The 17341-nt window shown below is 36.7% G+C and overlaps 1 protein-coding gene across 6 annotated transcripts in view; it reads right to left on the minus strand.

Annotated features, from left to right (window-relative positions):
• Positions 1 to 17011, minus strand: part of gria2a (glutamate receptor, ionotropic, AMPA 2a) — a 34674-nt gene extending 17663 nt beyond the window's left edge. For 4 of the 6 annotated variants that reach the window (XR_010527729.2, XM_065254656.2, XM_065254660.2 and 1 more), the window contains exons 1-3: positions 16433 to 17010; positions 16089 to 16229; positions 3982 to 4221 (exon numbers count right to left, since the gene is read on the minus strand). Coding sequence is in view for 5 of the 6 variants with exons in the window: in XM_065254656.2 (XP_065110728.1) it covers positions 3982 to 4221; positions 16089 to 16229; positions 16433 to 16505 (454 nt within the window). In the remaining variant the exon portion in view is untranslated. Of the gene's footprint in view, positions 1 to 3981; positions 4222 to 16088; positions 16230 to 16432 lie in introns of all 6 variants that reach the window. The other 2 variants (XM_065254657.2, XM_065254658.2) reach the window with 2 other exon arrangements.
• Between the last annotated feature and the right edge of the window lie 330 nt (positions 17012 to 17341).

The following is a 17341-nucleotide window of genomic DNA, read 5'->3' on the forward strand; positions in this document are numbered from 1 at the left end:
TTTAGACAATGCTAAAAAATACTATGTACAAATAGGTTTGAAAGACAAATCCTGTACATTGTGTCTTAACCAGGCTTAATGCCATAAAGCATCAAGCTTTAAAAGCCATAGGATATTCTGACTGCCGCTTAGTTTTTGAGCTAAGCGACTTACATTGAAATATCTTAATATAAGTGTGCATCTTGGGACAAAACAATGGCACTGATATATTATATCAAGATGCACACCAGTATTTCTTTTTGTAAGGTATGTTTGTAAAAACTACTTAAATGTCCTAATTTAACTAAGGCCTAGTTCTGGATAAATCTAAACCCTGTTCGGAAAACCGGCCCTAAGAATATATTAAAGGAACAGTATGTAGGATTGTGGCCAAAACTGGTACTGCAATCACACAACTGGTGGCCAATACACAAAATGACAACATAAACATCAGTTAAGGGCTGCAACTCCACTTTTTAAATGCAGGTTTCCCACAGCATATTTCAGTTAAGGCGGCCCCCCTAAGCTTGGAAACCCTACCGCCCTAACTAGCTCGTCAAAAAAAAAAAAAAAATAATAATAATAATTTGCTGCACAAAAGGCCGTCAAATGCATCTCAGAGAATAGCGCGTATGCGCATCAAACCGCAAGCAGGGACGCATGCCACACGGCGGAAATGAGAAAGACGTGGTCCGGACCGTCACTGTCTGGAGGATAACTAGCCAGTTGAACAAATATCTCATAGAATAGCGCAGACGCGCTACACACCACGAGTGTGCACGCGCACCACACGGCCGAAATAAGATAAGACGTGCTCCGTCATGTCTGGAGGATAGCCAGTTAATAAAACGCGTGTCTGTGAGAACTGTAAGTGGACTTATGTTTAGGGTTTATTTAAGCCTGTTATTGCATAAGTCTATAGTTCTTGCAAATTTAAAGTAAGTTAGCTGGTCATTTTGTTGTTTGAGCAACCTGCTAGGGTTTCACGTGCCTGTTGATTAGATATAATTGTTGAGCGCTCTTGCTCACTTTATTTATGTGCATTATTTACATGCTACAGTAGTTACACTCATTTAAGATAATGTAATTAATAGTGGAAAATAATCAGTTTTTACAATTTTTGCGCTATCCATCATATGTTCGCCAGACATTCTACAACATCTGCTTTAGTTTGTGTTTATTGACCCTTTAGTTTCACTTCATCACGCAGCTATTCCTGTTAGAGGTAAAAACATTTAATTCATTAATAATCTAGTATGTGTTAATTTTTTGTCATAGTTTCTTCAAAATGAAGTTTTATTTGAGTGTTTTAAAAAGAAATATTTTATTTATTTACTTTATTAAAATATTTTAATTTTCATCATGACGCATACGCCCCGCCCATTTGATTGCCCCGCCCTCGGCACCCCCAACCGGCCAACCCTACCACCTTAACTAACAAATTTTCTGCGGGAAACCCTGAAATGACAATATCCTGACCAGAACACCGTTGTCAGTGATATAAGTATTTAAAATGAAAATTATTTATTAATGTCTAGTGACATATCAGGGCCATTTTATGATTAATTGATATACATTTCTACATACTGTTCCTTTAAGCATATTTGATTTTTTTTTAAGTATGGGTTTATATATTATCCACTTTCTCTAAATTTAAAATTCAATTTTAAGTGGAACATGGAACATAGCATTCAAAAATATATATAAAAAATGCATATTTTGTAAAAATCAAATAAAAATGCATCTAAATACACTGCTAAAAATTAATGTCCTAGTATTTTTTCTTGTTTCCTGTATAAATACTAAGAATTCTTAAATTAAGATGCATTTAATTGATAAGCAAAGTGGCTAAAGATTTTAAGTCTTGTTTACTTAAATTATAAATTATGAAATTTAAGAGGTTATGCTTAAAACAAGTACAGTAAGAATATCTGCCAGTCAGGTAAGAAAAATAAATGTAAAATTAAGTTGAATGAATTAAGTTTATGCGGAATTATGTTTATTTTTTCTTACCCCACTGGCAGATACTTTTACTTGTAAAAGACTTAATATCTTAAGCCACTTTCCTTACCAAGTAAATGTAGCTTAATTTAAGAAATCGTAAATATTTATATTGGAAAACAAGACACAAATACTAGGTAAGACATTCATTTTTGCAGTGTAGCCTGTCAGCCTTAATTGTTTATAAAGGTGACAGCTGTTAAGATATGATTTACAGAAATAATATGGTAAAATGAATTTACAGAAATAATGTTACCAAAATATGGTAATAATAATAATAATATGGTATTGCCTCCTCCAGTTGTTGTTTTCTTGCACAAATTGTCTATAGAGCCTGACTTTAGACAGGCAATTATTCAAGCACACTAACTAAATTAGACGTGGGATACAGGCTGAAGGAGAATTTAGAACACTCTAAAAATGGCTGGGATATTTTTTAACCCATGCTGGATAACTATTGGACAGAACATACTGCTGGGTTAAAACTTACCCAATGCTGGGTTGTTTTAACCACTGCTGAGTTATTATAACCCATGATTGCATTTACATGCACAGAATAAGCAGATAACTATCAAAAATCTGCTTATTATAGAAAACTGTTTTCATGCGTTTACATGCAAATCAATAAACCGGTTATGCAGACAACTGCGTTTACATGGTACTTGGAGAATTATCAGTTTTCTCGCAGGCAGTGACGTCACCACCTATAGTACATAATAGTCGATCAAAAAGCCAACGCCATATCTGTCTTTAGCTGTACTGTTGTATCTCTTCTCGTGTCTACAGAACCAGTAAATGTAACATAAGCTTCTATTTTCACAGTTTCTCTGCCAACTGCTTTAGTCCAGCGGAGACTTTTATGCGTTACTTTGCGCTTACTTCCGCGTGTGACGTTTATCTTTCATACGCGGAGTAATGCGCACATGGACAAAACCGTGAGAAAGCAGGTTAAAGCGTAACTAAACCCCTGGTCAGAGCCTGACTCCACCCACTGGCAATATTTGAAAAATGCAAGAAAAGTGGGCAGATCCCAAAGAGATAGAGGGGACGAACTGAGTGTGTGGTGAGATCGTAACAAGGGCGTGGTGATCTTGAACCTGCTTACGTCACAAGTCATTTTTTGGACCCACCATCCAATAGGAAAATTCAACTGTAGTAGCCACCGTTCAACCTGAAGAGGGCAGCACTCAGACGTTTTTACACCATATATTGTAGTATTGAAACACTTTACATCCAAATGTCAGAAAACTTACTAAAATCAATGAACAGCACTATTAAAGCCCCATTCTTACAGATCATTAACTAAAAAAATTTGGTTTAGGGTTTAGTTACTCTTTAAGGTGTTTACATGCCACGCGAAATCGGCGTAATGAGCAAATATGGGCTTTCCCCGATTAAAGAAAACAGTTTTACGCGTTTACATGACCCCATGTGTTATCAGTTTATTAAGCATAATCGGCGTAAGACTGTGCATGTAAACGCACTCATTTTTAACCCAGCATGTGTTTTGTCCAATATTTACCCAGTATGGGCTAAAAATTACCCAGCCATTTTTTAGACCAAATAATTATATTTCAAAAGATAAGTTTTAGCTTCTTATATACCACAGTATTAAAAAACACTAAAGCAGTTTTGCATCCAGTGTAGACAACTTGCTTATTGTTAAAAACGCATCATATCATCTTTTTTACAGTCTCCAGACATAACATTATACGGCATAATATTGTGTGTGTGTGTGTGTGTGTGTGTGTGTGTGTGTGAGAGAGAGAGAGAGAGAGAGAGGGAGAGAAAGAGCAAATGTGCTTATCTATAAACACTCCCGACCCACATGGTCTTCCCTGAAAAGGCTTTCACCACAAAGTAATAGGGCTATTGATTGGATTCTCTAGTGTACAGTATGTGTGTAAGTCTGTGTCTAAGCTTCACTGTGAAAGTCTTGCCTCAGAAAAAAAGATGATAAAGAATGCATACATTTATCAAAGAGAGAGAAAGTGTGTTTACCTCTGTCGCTGTCATATAGATAGGCAAACTTCTCCCACTTGTAATATTCCACTAGGCTGATGAGAGGACCTTTGATATCAGGTCGCATTTGTAGAACAAACTGGTTGAGCCCATCGGCTGGAAAACTGGGTGTGATGAAGGACACGTGCAGCGTCTCACAAAATGACGTGATTGTGTTCACAGACTTCTTATCGTAGAAGCCGAAGATAGCATACACTCCCCTGGAGAACTGGGAGCAAACTGGAAAAAATAAACAGTATTATAGTATAAATATTATTAACTGCTGGTCAAACTAAACACTGCTGATGATTTAAATTGGACTTAGTAAGTAAATTATCTTGAGATTTAAAATATTTAGCATAGTCATAGTTGGCGTAGTCGGCAGGATTGCAGTTTTGCTTAAAATAGTAAAAACTTGTTAGCCTATAATACAGTTAAAATCGGTCCCACTGCACTTCTCAATTCAATAACACTTTCACAATACTGTACATATTGTTCCCAAGCAGTTTTATAAAGAATAATTCCTCAACAACCAAAAGCCAAAGGGGACAGTGGCAAAGAAAAGCAGCCTAAGATGTTGAGTAGATGTGAAAGAAATCTCCGGAGGAACCAAGACTCCATTGGGAAGCTCACTTCCTCAGGCCGACATATATCTAATACAGAGCATATATACCCACACACATACACACAAATGTTAATTTTGTTAATTTAAATTGCACGATATACTGCACCGAATGGCTTTGACTTGAAAGTGGTAAGCTGGCCATCTCAATGGTATTAGGGCAGTAGTACTAATCAAAATGTTATAGGTTGAGATTAAAAACAAGAGTAAAGAGCCTGGGCCCATAGTTCTGTTGGTTGATAGATGATGCCTAGTCTGTTGATCTTAATATGATCTGAAAATGTGTGATTGAGCTTTAAAAGAAATGCCTTATACACCACCCACTCCCAAATCCAGCATGCCCTTTAAAACACATTAAATCTATGCAAACTTGATATGCACACCCTCAAACCCTTGGCAACAGCCTAAACAGTCTTTAGTTGTTTCTTATTTTGCCACTTAAATCATCTGCAATTCTAACATAAATCACAAATCATTTGGAGTAGCTAGGTAGTGATGATGAAAGACATTTATAAGTAAAACAATTAACTTGGTACAAAAACAACATTAAACCCTACAAGTAAGTTTTCATTCTAGACACAATGATCTAGATGAATTGATTTCTCTACAAAGATAATACAGTACTTTTTATGCTTTTCTTTATATGTCTTTTCTTTTTGGAAAGCAGATAAAGCTCGCTCATTAAAATAAACTGAATAACAGACTGAGACTTGTTGCTGATGTAAATAACAGGCAGTTATCCATTTCAGACCCATTTGCAAGCAATTACAGCCATTAAAGAGCACCTATTTTATTGCTGAAAACTTTTGTGTATTTGGTATAATACAATGTGTTCACATGGTTTATGGTTCAAAAAACACATTATTTCCACATACCGTACATTTTTGAAGCTTCAGATTTCCCTTTCTTCTTGAAACGCACAGATTTTGTACAAAACTGTCCCTGATTGTCCAGCTAATCTGTATGTTGTGATTGGCCTGAATACCTCTGACATCAGCCGGAAATGTAATGCTCCTTAACATGTTTGAAAGATTCGGTTGCTAAAAAGAGAATAATTACTTACATTTCTATCTGTAACTCGTGCTGTAGACTACAAATAGTACACAAGTCATACAAACTACTTGATGGCTTTATTTGCCAGTGTCTTAGTGTCAAAGAGAAGATAAGGATTCTACCCCTCCTTTTCTCCTTTTCACAAACAAATACATTTCATATGGTTTTAGGAGGACATAAAGACAAGATGATAATCGTTTTTTAAAATTCATTTTCATTTAACTCTTTCCCCGCCATTGACGAGATATCTCGTCAATCAAGAGAAAACTCTTCCCCTCCAATGACGAGTTTTTCCGTCTTTCCGCAATACCGCTATTCTTCGCAACTTTTTAAACCCGGAAGTATTGCCCTATGGCAAGCTGCTGCATGTCCGTGTCTGTTATAAAGATCGCTCTGAATGTGATCTCTATGAAAAGTCCGTCACAAAAATTGAATTATCTCTGCTTTTTGCTCAAAATGTGGTGTTTTTGCAGAAACCTACCCATATTCAAAAGCTGATTACAAAAGAACTACTGAAGGTAGGATGAAACAGGTTTTTTTTTTCGTTTGAAAGCAGAGGGTCTGTTTCATTTGGTATATTGTATGTTTATATATTTGAAGAAGAACATTTTCTGGAAGACATTAAACTTTTGTGAAAATCATGAAAAACGCTGGCGGGCAACTTTTTTTTTAAACGCTGCGGAGAAAGAGTAAAATGGGACATTTCACAAGACTTTTTTAGAATGTCAAATAAATCGTTGATGTCCCCAGTAGTGATGGGGACGAGACCACCTATGCCAAGTTAAGAGTCAAGACCGAGTCTTTGAAGGGTTGAGACCGAGTCGAGGCAGAGTCCGTTGGTTTTCAAATAGAGTCAAGTTCAAGTCAAGACCGATTCCTTGAGGAAGCAAGTCCGAGTCGAAACCAAGGAGTCGAGACTGAGTCGAGACCAAGACCATAAAAACATGTCAGTTTTCATATTCATGATTTAATATCACCCCAGTTATCAACATTTAGGTCTACAGACTAATCTAGATTGGGAATTGTTTAGAGGAGCAGTCTTAACGTCTTAATATGGACTATGCTTTTCTATTATTAAAAAAATCCCTACCACATGCATCATCTTCTGCCTTTTTTTCTAAATAAACGGCTCTGATGGCAGTATCTTTGCATTGCACCATGGGATGTCATTTTCAAATAATGCCTGTCAACATTGCATTTTATTATTATTGTGTGTTTTTTTTATATGAACATAAAAAATACGCTGGTCTTGAGGACTCTGTCGAGTCCTTCTCCTCTAACTGTGGTCCGAGACCGAGTCAAGACAGAGTCTTTAAAGGAACGAGTCTGAGACGAGTCAGAGAAAGCAGAAATCTCACATCACAAGGGGAGCCGAATTTCAATAAACAATTTTTTCACATGCTTGCAGAGAATGGTTTACCAAAACTAAGTTACTGGGTTGATCTTTTTCACATTTTCAAGGTTGATAGAAGTACTGGGGACCCAATTGTAGCACTTAAACATGGAGCAAGTCAGACTTTAATGATATTCCTTTAATAAAAATAATATTGAAAATTATAGTCTGTTTAACAGCATTGTTTAACATCCACCAACCATGAATGTGTGAATGTGCTTTGACAAATCTTCATAAACCATGTGGACCTTATTCATGCAGAGTGATCTTCAAACAGTGCAGAATATGAGACTTGGATTAGCATTTACAAGATATTAGGAGAGAGCTTCTGCTTCGGTCTCTGAGCTGGCATTGCCACATATCAGGGCTTAAGGGACATGCCTGTGTGAATGGGGCTGCACATATGTGCACTTGGGAATCACTTGTGTGTCAATTGCTCTAGCTGTCTAAATGAGTTGTCAGTACAGTAGGAAATTTTGGCATGTGAATTTCTATGCCATATTTAAACTGATATGAGGAAATGTTACTATTTCTGCTAAATAAAAGCTATTAATAAAATGTCTCTAAAGACACCTAGGGCCCTTTTAACGATCTGAAACGCAAGTGCGAAGCGCAACGCGCAAGTGAGTTTGTGGGCGGATCTTGGGCGCTGTTGCTATTTTCCCGGCGTGAGAAATATGCTGAAAGGGTTTGGGGGCTTTGAAATCGGACCCAAGAAACGTAAGCAAGGTCCAACCCCAAAGTACTCTTACAAATCAAGTTCACATACATTAAGGTTTCTTGTGAAAACATTTTAATTATTATTTACATAAAATAAACGTAATACAGCCACACAACAAACTTATTATTATTAACTTATGAAAATATTTTAATCGTTATTTGCATGAGAATTTTTTTAACGCAGCCACACAATAAATAAAAACTATCAACACAATGCTCACCACTATGATTCCCCTTATCTCGTGTATTAATATTTTTTAGTGTAACAATTTATGATTTGGAAAAATAACTGTTGCATCTGTGTAGATTAGATGCAAAGTGTATGCGCGTTGTGCACGCTAAACATTATGGTCAAGCATGCGCCCTTAAAATAGCATAATGAACCACGCGCAACGCACCACTGACTTTAAACTTTTTTTTCTGGTCAGTGGCGCAATTGTTTTTTGAAACTGCAAAACAGCATCAGGGATGGTTTGGGCCGGAACACGCCTCTTTTTTGCGCTGAACCGCCCAGGGAACGCAAGTTCATTCCCTAGTTTGCCGTCGTGCGTTTGTGGAGGGAAAAAAACGCTGTGCGCCGGTGCAAAATACGAATGATACATGCGTCACTGACAAAGTCAATTGCGCTGGGTGCAAGATAGGGCCCCTAATCTCAACAAACGTATATAAAGCAAATAGTTAAAAAATACGGATTTGTATCTGTTCTATAGCTTTAGTTGGACATAAAATGTACATAGAGAACAATTTTGGTAGTACTATAGATCTCCTCATTACTAAAAGAGGGCAAACTAGGGTTTAGATTTGGTCTACCAACTTATATTGACATAAACATTAAAGGTAATTGACAAGACAGCCCATCCATCAATCAGTGTTAGTTAAAAATTATGGGTGTTTGTGGGTTTGACCTTGAACAAGACAGCTACAGTATGCAACTGCATTTACATTTGTATTGCATTGGGTACTGGGCATAAACAGAACACTATGATTTTGTAATTTGTAATTTGAATATGAAGATATTACTGGGACAAATGTAAATTTGATAGAGCTTAACAGTCTCTCATAAATTCCATAACTACAGAATGATTATTTCATGTATATTCCTTTACACACAGAATTTACACAAACGTCTGATCCAAAAAATTAGGTTTAAAATCTAATTTAATCTGGGAATAAACAGAAGAACTCTTTTTGGGAAATCTTTTAGTCCATTCTAGGATCAAAAAGTATTGCTGACTCTTGTTGCACTACACAGGTTTTTGCCCAATCAAATTCTCTCTACAATAACAATGTCCTGTCTTCTAAAACCACCTGCAACTTAAAAGTTTAAAATGTGTGGGACAGTGGCTATATTTACATGCACAAAATGTCAATACGAATTAATTTAATTTGATTGAAGGTTACGACAATACAGTTTACATGCACCCTAAACATTGCAATCTGATTAAAATGTTCATTTACATGTACATTATATATAATCCAAACCGAACGTCTGCGCAAGCGCACAGCCAAGGTTGCCAGATTCGCGAATCAAAGCCATCCCATTGGACATTCAAAACTACCCCAAAAGCATCCCAATAAATATTCACAGCCCAAATACCAATAACAAATCAACAAAATCCTTTCATCTTTAACCCGGAGAAAAAAACAACTGGTGGAAACGTCAAATAGATAAAAGTCAAAGCGGAATTGGAAAAAGTTTTTCTTTTCAGATATAGGCAATGAAAACACAATTTTCAAAAGGCACAATGCTATTTTATTGCTTTATGTAGCCAATGTTATGAAAGTACACATGAATGCTGCAGAATGTAAAGCACATGACCCCATTACCTTAATAATGCGTTTTGCCATTGCGTGTTTCTGTGACGTGAATCATTCGATATGTAAATATGAGGTAAATATAAGACTTGAACTTGACGTGTTCTCAATTGTTCTGCGCATGTATTTTTGCATCCGATTGAGAAAATACTACAATTCACGCGTTTACATGTGTCATTTTCTCCTGCTGATCAGATCACAAATTGGCAGACATGGGGACTTGTGACTTGGTGACTTGGACTCGAGTCGACTTGAGTCGCTATTTTTGTGACTTGTGACTTGACAAAAAATAAAATACTTGAGACTCGACTCGGACTTGGAAGTTAAAGACTCGGACCTTGACTTGACTTGAGACACGATGACTTGAATGACTTGAGTGTTAATCACATCATGTTTTCAGTTTGAATTTAAAATATATAAACTATTTTAAAAAATAAAGTTGACCCAGCTGGAGCGCAGGCTGAGAATGGTGTTGTCATGACTGAATCACGACACTATCATCAGTTATGCCCTCTTGTACCTTACGCACACCACGCCCACTTAGAACAGATATCAACATGTCAGCCGGAGGGGTAGCGGGGGTCATCGCTTTCAGCTTCAACACGATGGCAAAAGACAAACAGTGCGTTGCAAGACATGCAACATTAAAATCACGGACAGCCAGACGACAACCTCCAATTTTGTTTGTCATTTGAAGGTTAGTTGGTAGTTAGCTAATGTAATAATAGCTAAAGTAGCCATTAATTCATCATACCGTGTTGGGGACAAATGTGGGCAAAATTATTTTGATTTATTTTCTTAAAAATACTTCCCTTGATCTGAGCGGTACGAGACTTGGCTACTGTGTCTAAGTTTGCCACCTGAACACACACAGAGACAAATTACTGGATTCTACAATGTTAGGGCCGGTTCACATGTCACGTCTTTTGCGCGCTCAAGTTCGTTATTTCAAATGTAGGCACGCGAACGGAAGAGATTACAATTTTGTTTGATTCCATGATGTTTTTACTGAACATGAGTATTTCTTTATATCTTTATATTCTATATATCTTTATTAAGATCAGATTCTGCAGGTAAAATTACAATAATAAGGTGACATGACTTGACTTGGACTTGACTTGACCTACTACAGGACTTGACTTGACTTGACATAGCCTGTGACTCGACTTGACTTGCCCAAGAAAAAAAATACTTGGGACTTACTTGAGACTTGAAAATTCAGACTTGAGACTTACTTGAGACTTGCACATGTGTGACTTGGTCCCATCTCTGCAAATTGGACCGCACCACCCCTTTCAATATGATCGAAATTTGCATCAGATTGACCTCAATCGTACTGATAAGGTGTTTACATGAAGGCTTTTTAATACAATAGGCCATCAATATGATTACAAACTGATTATTTGGTTGCATGTAAACGTAGCTAGTGTGACGTAACAAAATCTTCCTCAATAAGGTCCCCTAAACTTCCTGTTTTAATAGGAAAAACAAGGAAATGATGGCTGTCAATAGATTTTAAGGGTCCTAAAAGGACCCAGTAAAGAGTAAAGGACCCAGATGCACGCTCAGTGTGATCACATAATCTCACCATCTTTGTGTTCAGCACTCCTTTCTGTCACTTTTGACTTATTGATAACCTCATTTATTTTAACAACATACAATCTTCTTTAACCTTCATAAATGTGCTGCTTCTGTTATGATCAGGTAATCCTTGCAGGCACACACACTTAAAATTCCCAATTCTCTGCAGAGCATCAAATCATCACACACATTCTTCATTCACATGACTGTGTTCTGATTAACTAACCCCTCTGAATGAACCCCTGCTTTCCTTGACCTCTCTCTCTCTCTTTTTCTTTCTCTCTCTCTCTCACTCTCTCTCTATCCCTCTCAAGGTGATTGCAGATTGGTGGGATTGAAGTAATGTCAGAAAGGGAAAAAAATGCTCAGTCACACATTTTTCATTCTGTCTTCAGCAAAAAATGTGTGAATCCCCTTCTGGACATGGTGGTGTGAATATATATATATATATATATATATATATATATATATATATATATATATATATGAGGTTTGTGAGAGACTGTTATAAATTCTGATAGCATACATTATGTGTCCATGCGTCCATTTTTTTACACATCACAACATTAGATTAGTTAAGTTGTTTTATTACACGGCTGTGGAAAGCTTGATTCTGATTGGCCAGTTGTGACAATTGCAGGTTTGTTATTCCCAGATAACAACTGCTCAAAACTAATAACACAATAAACTGGATGCTGCAAATCATTTTGCTAATTTTACAAATGATTTAAACAAATAGTGTGTTGGTGACATTTAAACGTCTTGTCTTATCATAAAACCGAAAGTAAACTGGTTTTCCTCGCAGAAGGTCTGCATTTGTTAAAAATGAGCAAATAAAATATTTCAAATCAATATTTAATGTTCCTTACCTTACTTATGAGATAATAGCTGTATAATAAATGGGATAATGTACAGGCAGCCGGTTGTTATTGCGGAAAAAGCCCCTTCAGTGTGATATAATAACCTCCGCTTCGTGTCGAATCCTGATCACACTGTGAGGGCTTATTTCTGCGATAACAACTGGCTGCCTGTAGAAAAACTGTTAACACTTTACAATAAGGTTGTATTAGTAAACATTAGTAAATACATCAACTAACATGAACAAACAAATCACACAATATAATTTTCTAGCATTTATTAATTGTTAATGTTAGTTAATTTCAATACAATTATACATGTTGGTTTGTGCATTAACTTATATTAACAGTTTAAGCTTCTAATTTAAATAATAATATAATATGGTATAATAGCATAATAGTAAACATAATATTAATTATACCACGGGTCTGTTGAATGCTGTATTCTGATTGGCTGAGAAATGTTCCGTGGGTATGCATTAATTTCTGATAACCGCACACCTAACTTGTCAAATGTCTTAAAAATAGGCACCAGAGCAATGTTTGTGGTAACCGTGGTATAAGAGGAATAATTGACTCCGGTCCTTTGAAATATCTGAAAATAATGCACACCCGCGGTGTAACAGCATTCATTGCACCTTGGGTGTGCATTATTTTCTTATAATTCAATGGCCCGTCGTCAATTATTCCTTACATAGTAAATGGTATAATAGTAAATGCTAAAATTTACATGAACTAAGATTAATAAATGCTGTAGACGGTCATTGGTAGTTTATGTTAGCTAATGCATTAAGTAAATGTTAAAAAATACAACTTCTTATTATCACTTACTTAAGGAGTTTTCTTCATTTAGAAAAAAAACACATATATATTGTACAATGGAGTCAGAAAGTTTGAGACCACTAAATTGCATTTAAAACCTAATTTAAACCTAAAACACGTAAGATCTTTATAAAAAAGCAGCTTTAACTATCAATCTTCATCATTGAGAATTTGTAATCCACTTCACACTACACTGTCATTTAATTCATTTAAATGCAAGGTCATCAGGAAAAATGTTACATCTCCAATTGATGGCTGAATGAAACATGTATTCAGATCTTTATTAAAAATTCATCAATAAAGTGCTGCTCGCAACAGTCAAAGAGAGATATTTTAGTAACCAAAAAAATTACAATCAAGTGAAATATTAAGGCGTTGCCTTAAATAAAGAATAATATACTTTTATGTAGCCAGTTTTTATTAAGTGCAAGAAGGAAAGGATACTAGAATATATTATTATAATATATTATCATCAACCTTGACATAAGCTAATTAAATATGTTATTAAAACATAATCACAATAAATTTTTTATTTCTGAATTTCTACATGTAAAATTTAGTGTTTATAAAACTGAAGGCACTGCAGTAAGACAAAGCACATTTATATTCATGTTCTACATACACAATAATAAACATACACACTTAAATTCTTTGAAAATAGGTCTTAATGTATTTTGCTACGATGCATAAAAAGATTTTTTACGATATTTTACATTTCCTGTACAATGAGCAATTAAAATTCATCAAGAATTCAGTTTTGGAGTGTGGCTGCCAAACAGACGAAATGTATTTTGGTCATTGTCACAAAATAATCCCAGAAAAGATTCATTTTATTTTATCAAGTACCTTAAAAAAAATCAATAAACATGAAAACAATGGGAATTACACACATTAACAAATATTACTGAACTCTCTGACTGACCAGTCATAAACAAGGATTTCAAAACAAGCCATGTAATAACTGTTTGAACAGTAGGTTTACAGTTTACAATGGAGGGTTGCTTTAGGTTGAAAGCATCTTATATGATGACAAGCTGGAGGCTTGGCAAGACCAGTATCTATAGGCTATGGAAAATATTTGACAAAACAGGCATGTGTGCTAATGCAGGTATTGAAAACACATTTGCACATACAAACACAGCCTTATATAGATGTTATATCTGATGTGTGCACATTGTCACGGTTATGCGCCTGGCCCGAAGTTAACTTGCGGCCGTTTTTGTTAATCGGTCTGGGTAGTGGCTAAACTGATATCTGTTACAAATACCTTGTCAAAAATTAAAAATATTTAAGTTTCCTAAAGACAAGAGGAGATCGGGAGCATGGACGAAGAGATTGGTGGACTGGCGAGAATTCAAGGATCTGCAGCTCAAATTTTACACATTCATTTAAAGGGGCGCTAGGTGTTTCCACAGCAATATAAAAATAGTCTCTGGTATCTCCAGAATGTGACTACAAAGTTTCAGCTCAAAATACACCACAGATCTTTCAATATACAATGTTAAACATGGCCATTTGTGTCTGCAATGAAAAACGTGCTGTTTTTGTGTGTGTTTCTTTAAATGCAAAGAATCGTAGTAGTTGATACACTTTAGCTATAATTTGAACTATAATAATTTAGTGATTATTTACAGTATTTTGCTTGCTATCAAAAAATAATTTACTGTATAGGGACTGTTATTAATATATTTGCGAAAGTCTACCGGAGGTTAAGTTTGGGCCACAAAAGCCATTTGCTATCAAATATTTGTTTATGTTGTTGCTGGAACCATAAATGATAGGTCTATGGTAAAAAGTAACTATTTATGGTGGACTGATTACTATTTGTATTACCACTAATATAATGGTTAAACTGGTTCCTGTAGTGAAAACATGGTAAATTTGTGATGAATATAGTTTTACTACAATACACTGTAGCCTATTCAAATGACTTTTTTCGTAAGGCTTTTAAACGTAAACGCAGTTACAACCCCACTCCCACAACCTACTTATGATCAAAAGCCTAAGCAATTTCCAAGACATGTAGCCTACGTGTAGCCAAATTGAGATTCTTCGTGCACGGTGCAGCTGTGCATGCGTGGGGAGGGAGGGGAACGTGGGCGCGCGCAGGCCATTCGGATGAATCAGCCGTGGTTCAGGCCGCTGTGACACGGATGTGTCGCAGTGAAGCACGCACCAGTATTCAACATCAAAAGAAAAGACAACTCTTTCAGTTTATTGGTTTGGGTGGGGAATACGTGGCCATGTCAAGTTTCTCCTCAGCCTATTCACATACGCGTGCCTGTCAGAGCGCGTTTGCGTTACAATTTTCATGTTGACTGCCATTTCCATGCTTTACATAGACAGTTTCTATTTATGATTACGGATACGGGTGTAAAACACAAAGAATCTAATCGTAGCCAAACATTCACCAACCTTATAATCATTCACCACAGGCCGACTAGATTCAAAAACAGCATGGCTGGATGCGCTTTTCTTGGAAGATGCTTAATCAAAACCCTTCATATTTTTAGGAGACACGAACGGTATACGTTTTTATAAACCCGGCGTTTCATTATCGTACTGATTTTACATTCCTTAGATGTTTGACTCGTGGGGGAGGGACGCACGCATTTTACACCCTCGTGCCTTGCCAACGTTTGTCATAAACGTTCATATTATTGCAAATCAAATACTGATATGTACAAATATTCATTCGAAAAATGACACCTACAACAACTGCGGGTTTATTTTATTTTCCGTCAGATGGTGCAGATGTTTGTGAAACGGGGCCATCTCCTCTCCGCCGTTACTGTGGAAACCAACATCATGCTGCTACAGTACGGCGGCGCGAACGCCAATCATCACAGTCCCAAAATAATGCTTTATATAACATCATCTTCCCAAGGCATAGCTGACACCCAGACAGCAACAACCTAAATGTATCACAGCTCAGTGTCGTTTGAATCAAGTTGCTTGAGTCAATTAACGATTGTTTGGCAACATCCAGTGGTCCTTAGGTATCGTAAATGAACGGATAACACACCAACGTTTATAATAGCCTACTTGTAGACGATGCAGACAATAATCTCAAAAAGAGATTTCACAAGAATTCTGCAGTGTTCTGTAATACAGCATTTCGGGTATCAACTGAATACATAAATAAAACAGAGAGAGTCTGTCTTCGAATCATACCTGTGCATGTCAACATCCTATTTTTAAATCTGTGAAATACATTATTGTGATAAAACTCATGTTGACTTACAGCAATTTGTTATGGCGAAGCTGTTGGCCACCTCTAGGTTATCAATGTGAGGAGTGAGGCGGAATTCGGCCGTGCCGAATTGAACCATTCCAATCCGAAACGCGCTGTATTCTTGATCTGCTCCTCTGGGAAACAAACCACCTGAGGAAAAAAACAATTAAAACATTATTAAATCATAAAATAATTATGATTTACCAAACATTGCATCCCAAATATGGTAAGATAACAGCATTTAAATCGTTAAAATCTCATATGGCATCAGTTAGGACGTTTGGTGTCGTCGAATGTATGAAACGTTGATTAATGGCAGGGATCTAAAGCTAAGACAGGTACAGTGCTCTTACCGATTTGGACGCTTGGAGATCCGCCGAGCGCCAGTCCCCATAACGCGGGGAATAGGAAACCCGACAAAATCATCGTCTTCAGCTTATCCACGCGTTACGCGACCACATCCACCAAACGCGCACTGTTCACAAAACAGCGGACACCATGTAGAGTCGACACATGTTAAAACTGTCAAGTAGAAAAAGACAGAGGCTCTCGGTAAAATCAGCTCCGGTACCGCGGTGGTGATGGTGCTGGAGAGATGATGCGGGAGTCTTGCCCTCCTCCTTTGCGGCTCCGTCCCCGAGAATCGTTTCAATTCAGCGAACACGGTAAGAATACTGATGAAGACGGAAAGAGCCGAACGGAGCCGAAGCTGTCCGCTGAGATCAGGGATACGGTAAATTGATCAGCGCGGCTGCGTGGCGAATTTTGGTAATCAGATAGCGGTAAAGATTTACATTTGACTCGCGGATCTTATTCTGCCATCGGATATGTTGCAAAATAAAACAAATAGGCTACATTTCTATCTCAAGTATATTCACCCGAGAGACTGAAGTGTGACACATGTGCCTCTGCAATCCAATAGGCCAATTTGTCAACGTATGCGAATTATTTTGATTAAGTGAGATATTACTGGGTGTGACATAAGTAGCCTGCATAATTAATAAGAAGCTGAGTTATCATTATTTAAAGGGATAGTTTACAAAAAATAAAAATTCTCTCATCATTTTCTGACTCTTATGTTGTTACTACCTGTATACATTTCTTTATTCTGATGAACACGAAGGAAGATATTTTGAGATATGTTTGTAACCAAACCGATCATGAGCCCCATTCACTTCCACAGTAGGAGAAAGAATACAATGGAAGTGAATGAGGCTCATGAATGGTTTGGTTACAAACATTTCTCAAAATATCTTCCTTCG

The sequence above is a fragment of the Paramisgurnus dabryanus genome, chromosome 4 (assembly GCF_030506205.2).
Source record: "Paramisgurnus dabryanus chromosome 4, PD_genome_1.1, whole genome shotgun sequence".
Taxonomy (NCBI): domain Eukaryota; kingdom Metazoa; phylum Chordata; class Actinopteri; order Cypriniformes; family Cobitidae; genus Paramisgurnus; species Paramisgurnus dabryanus.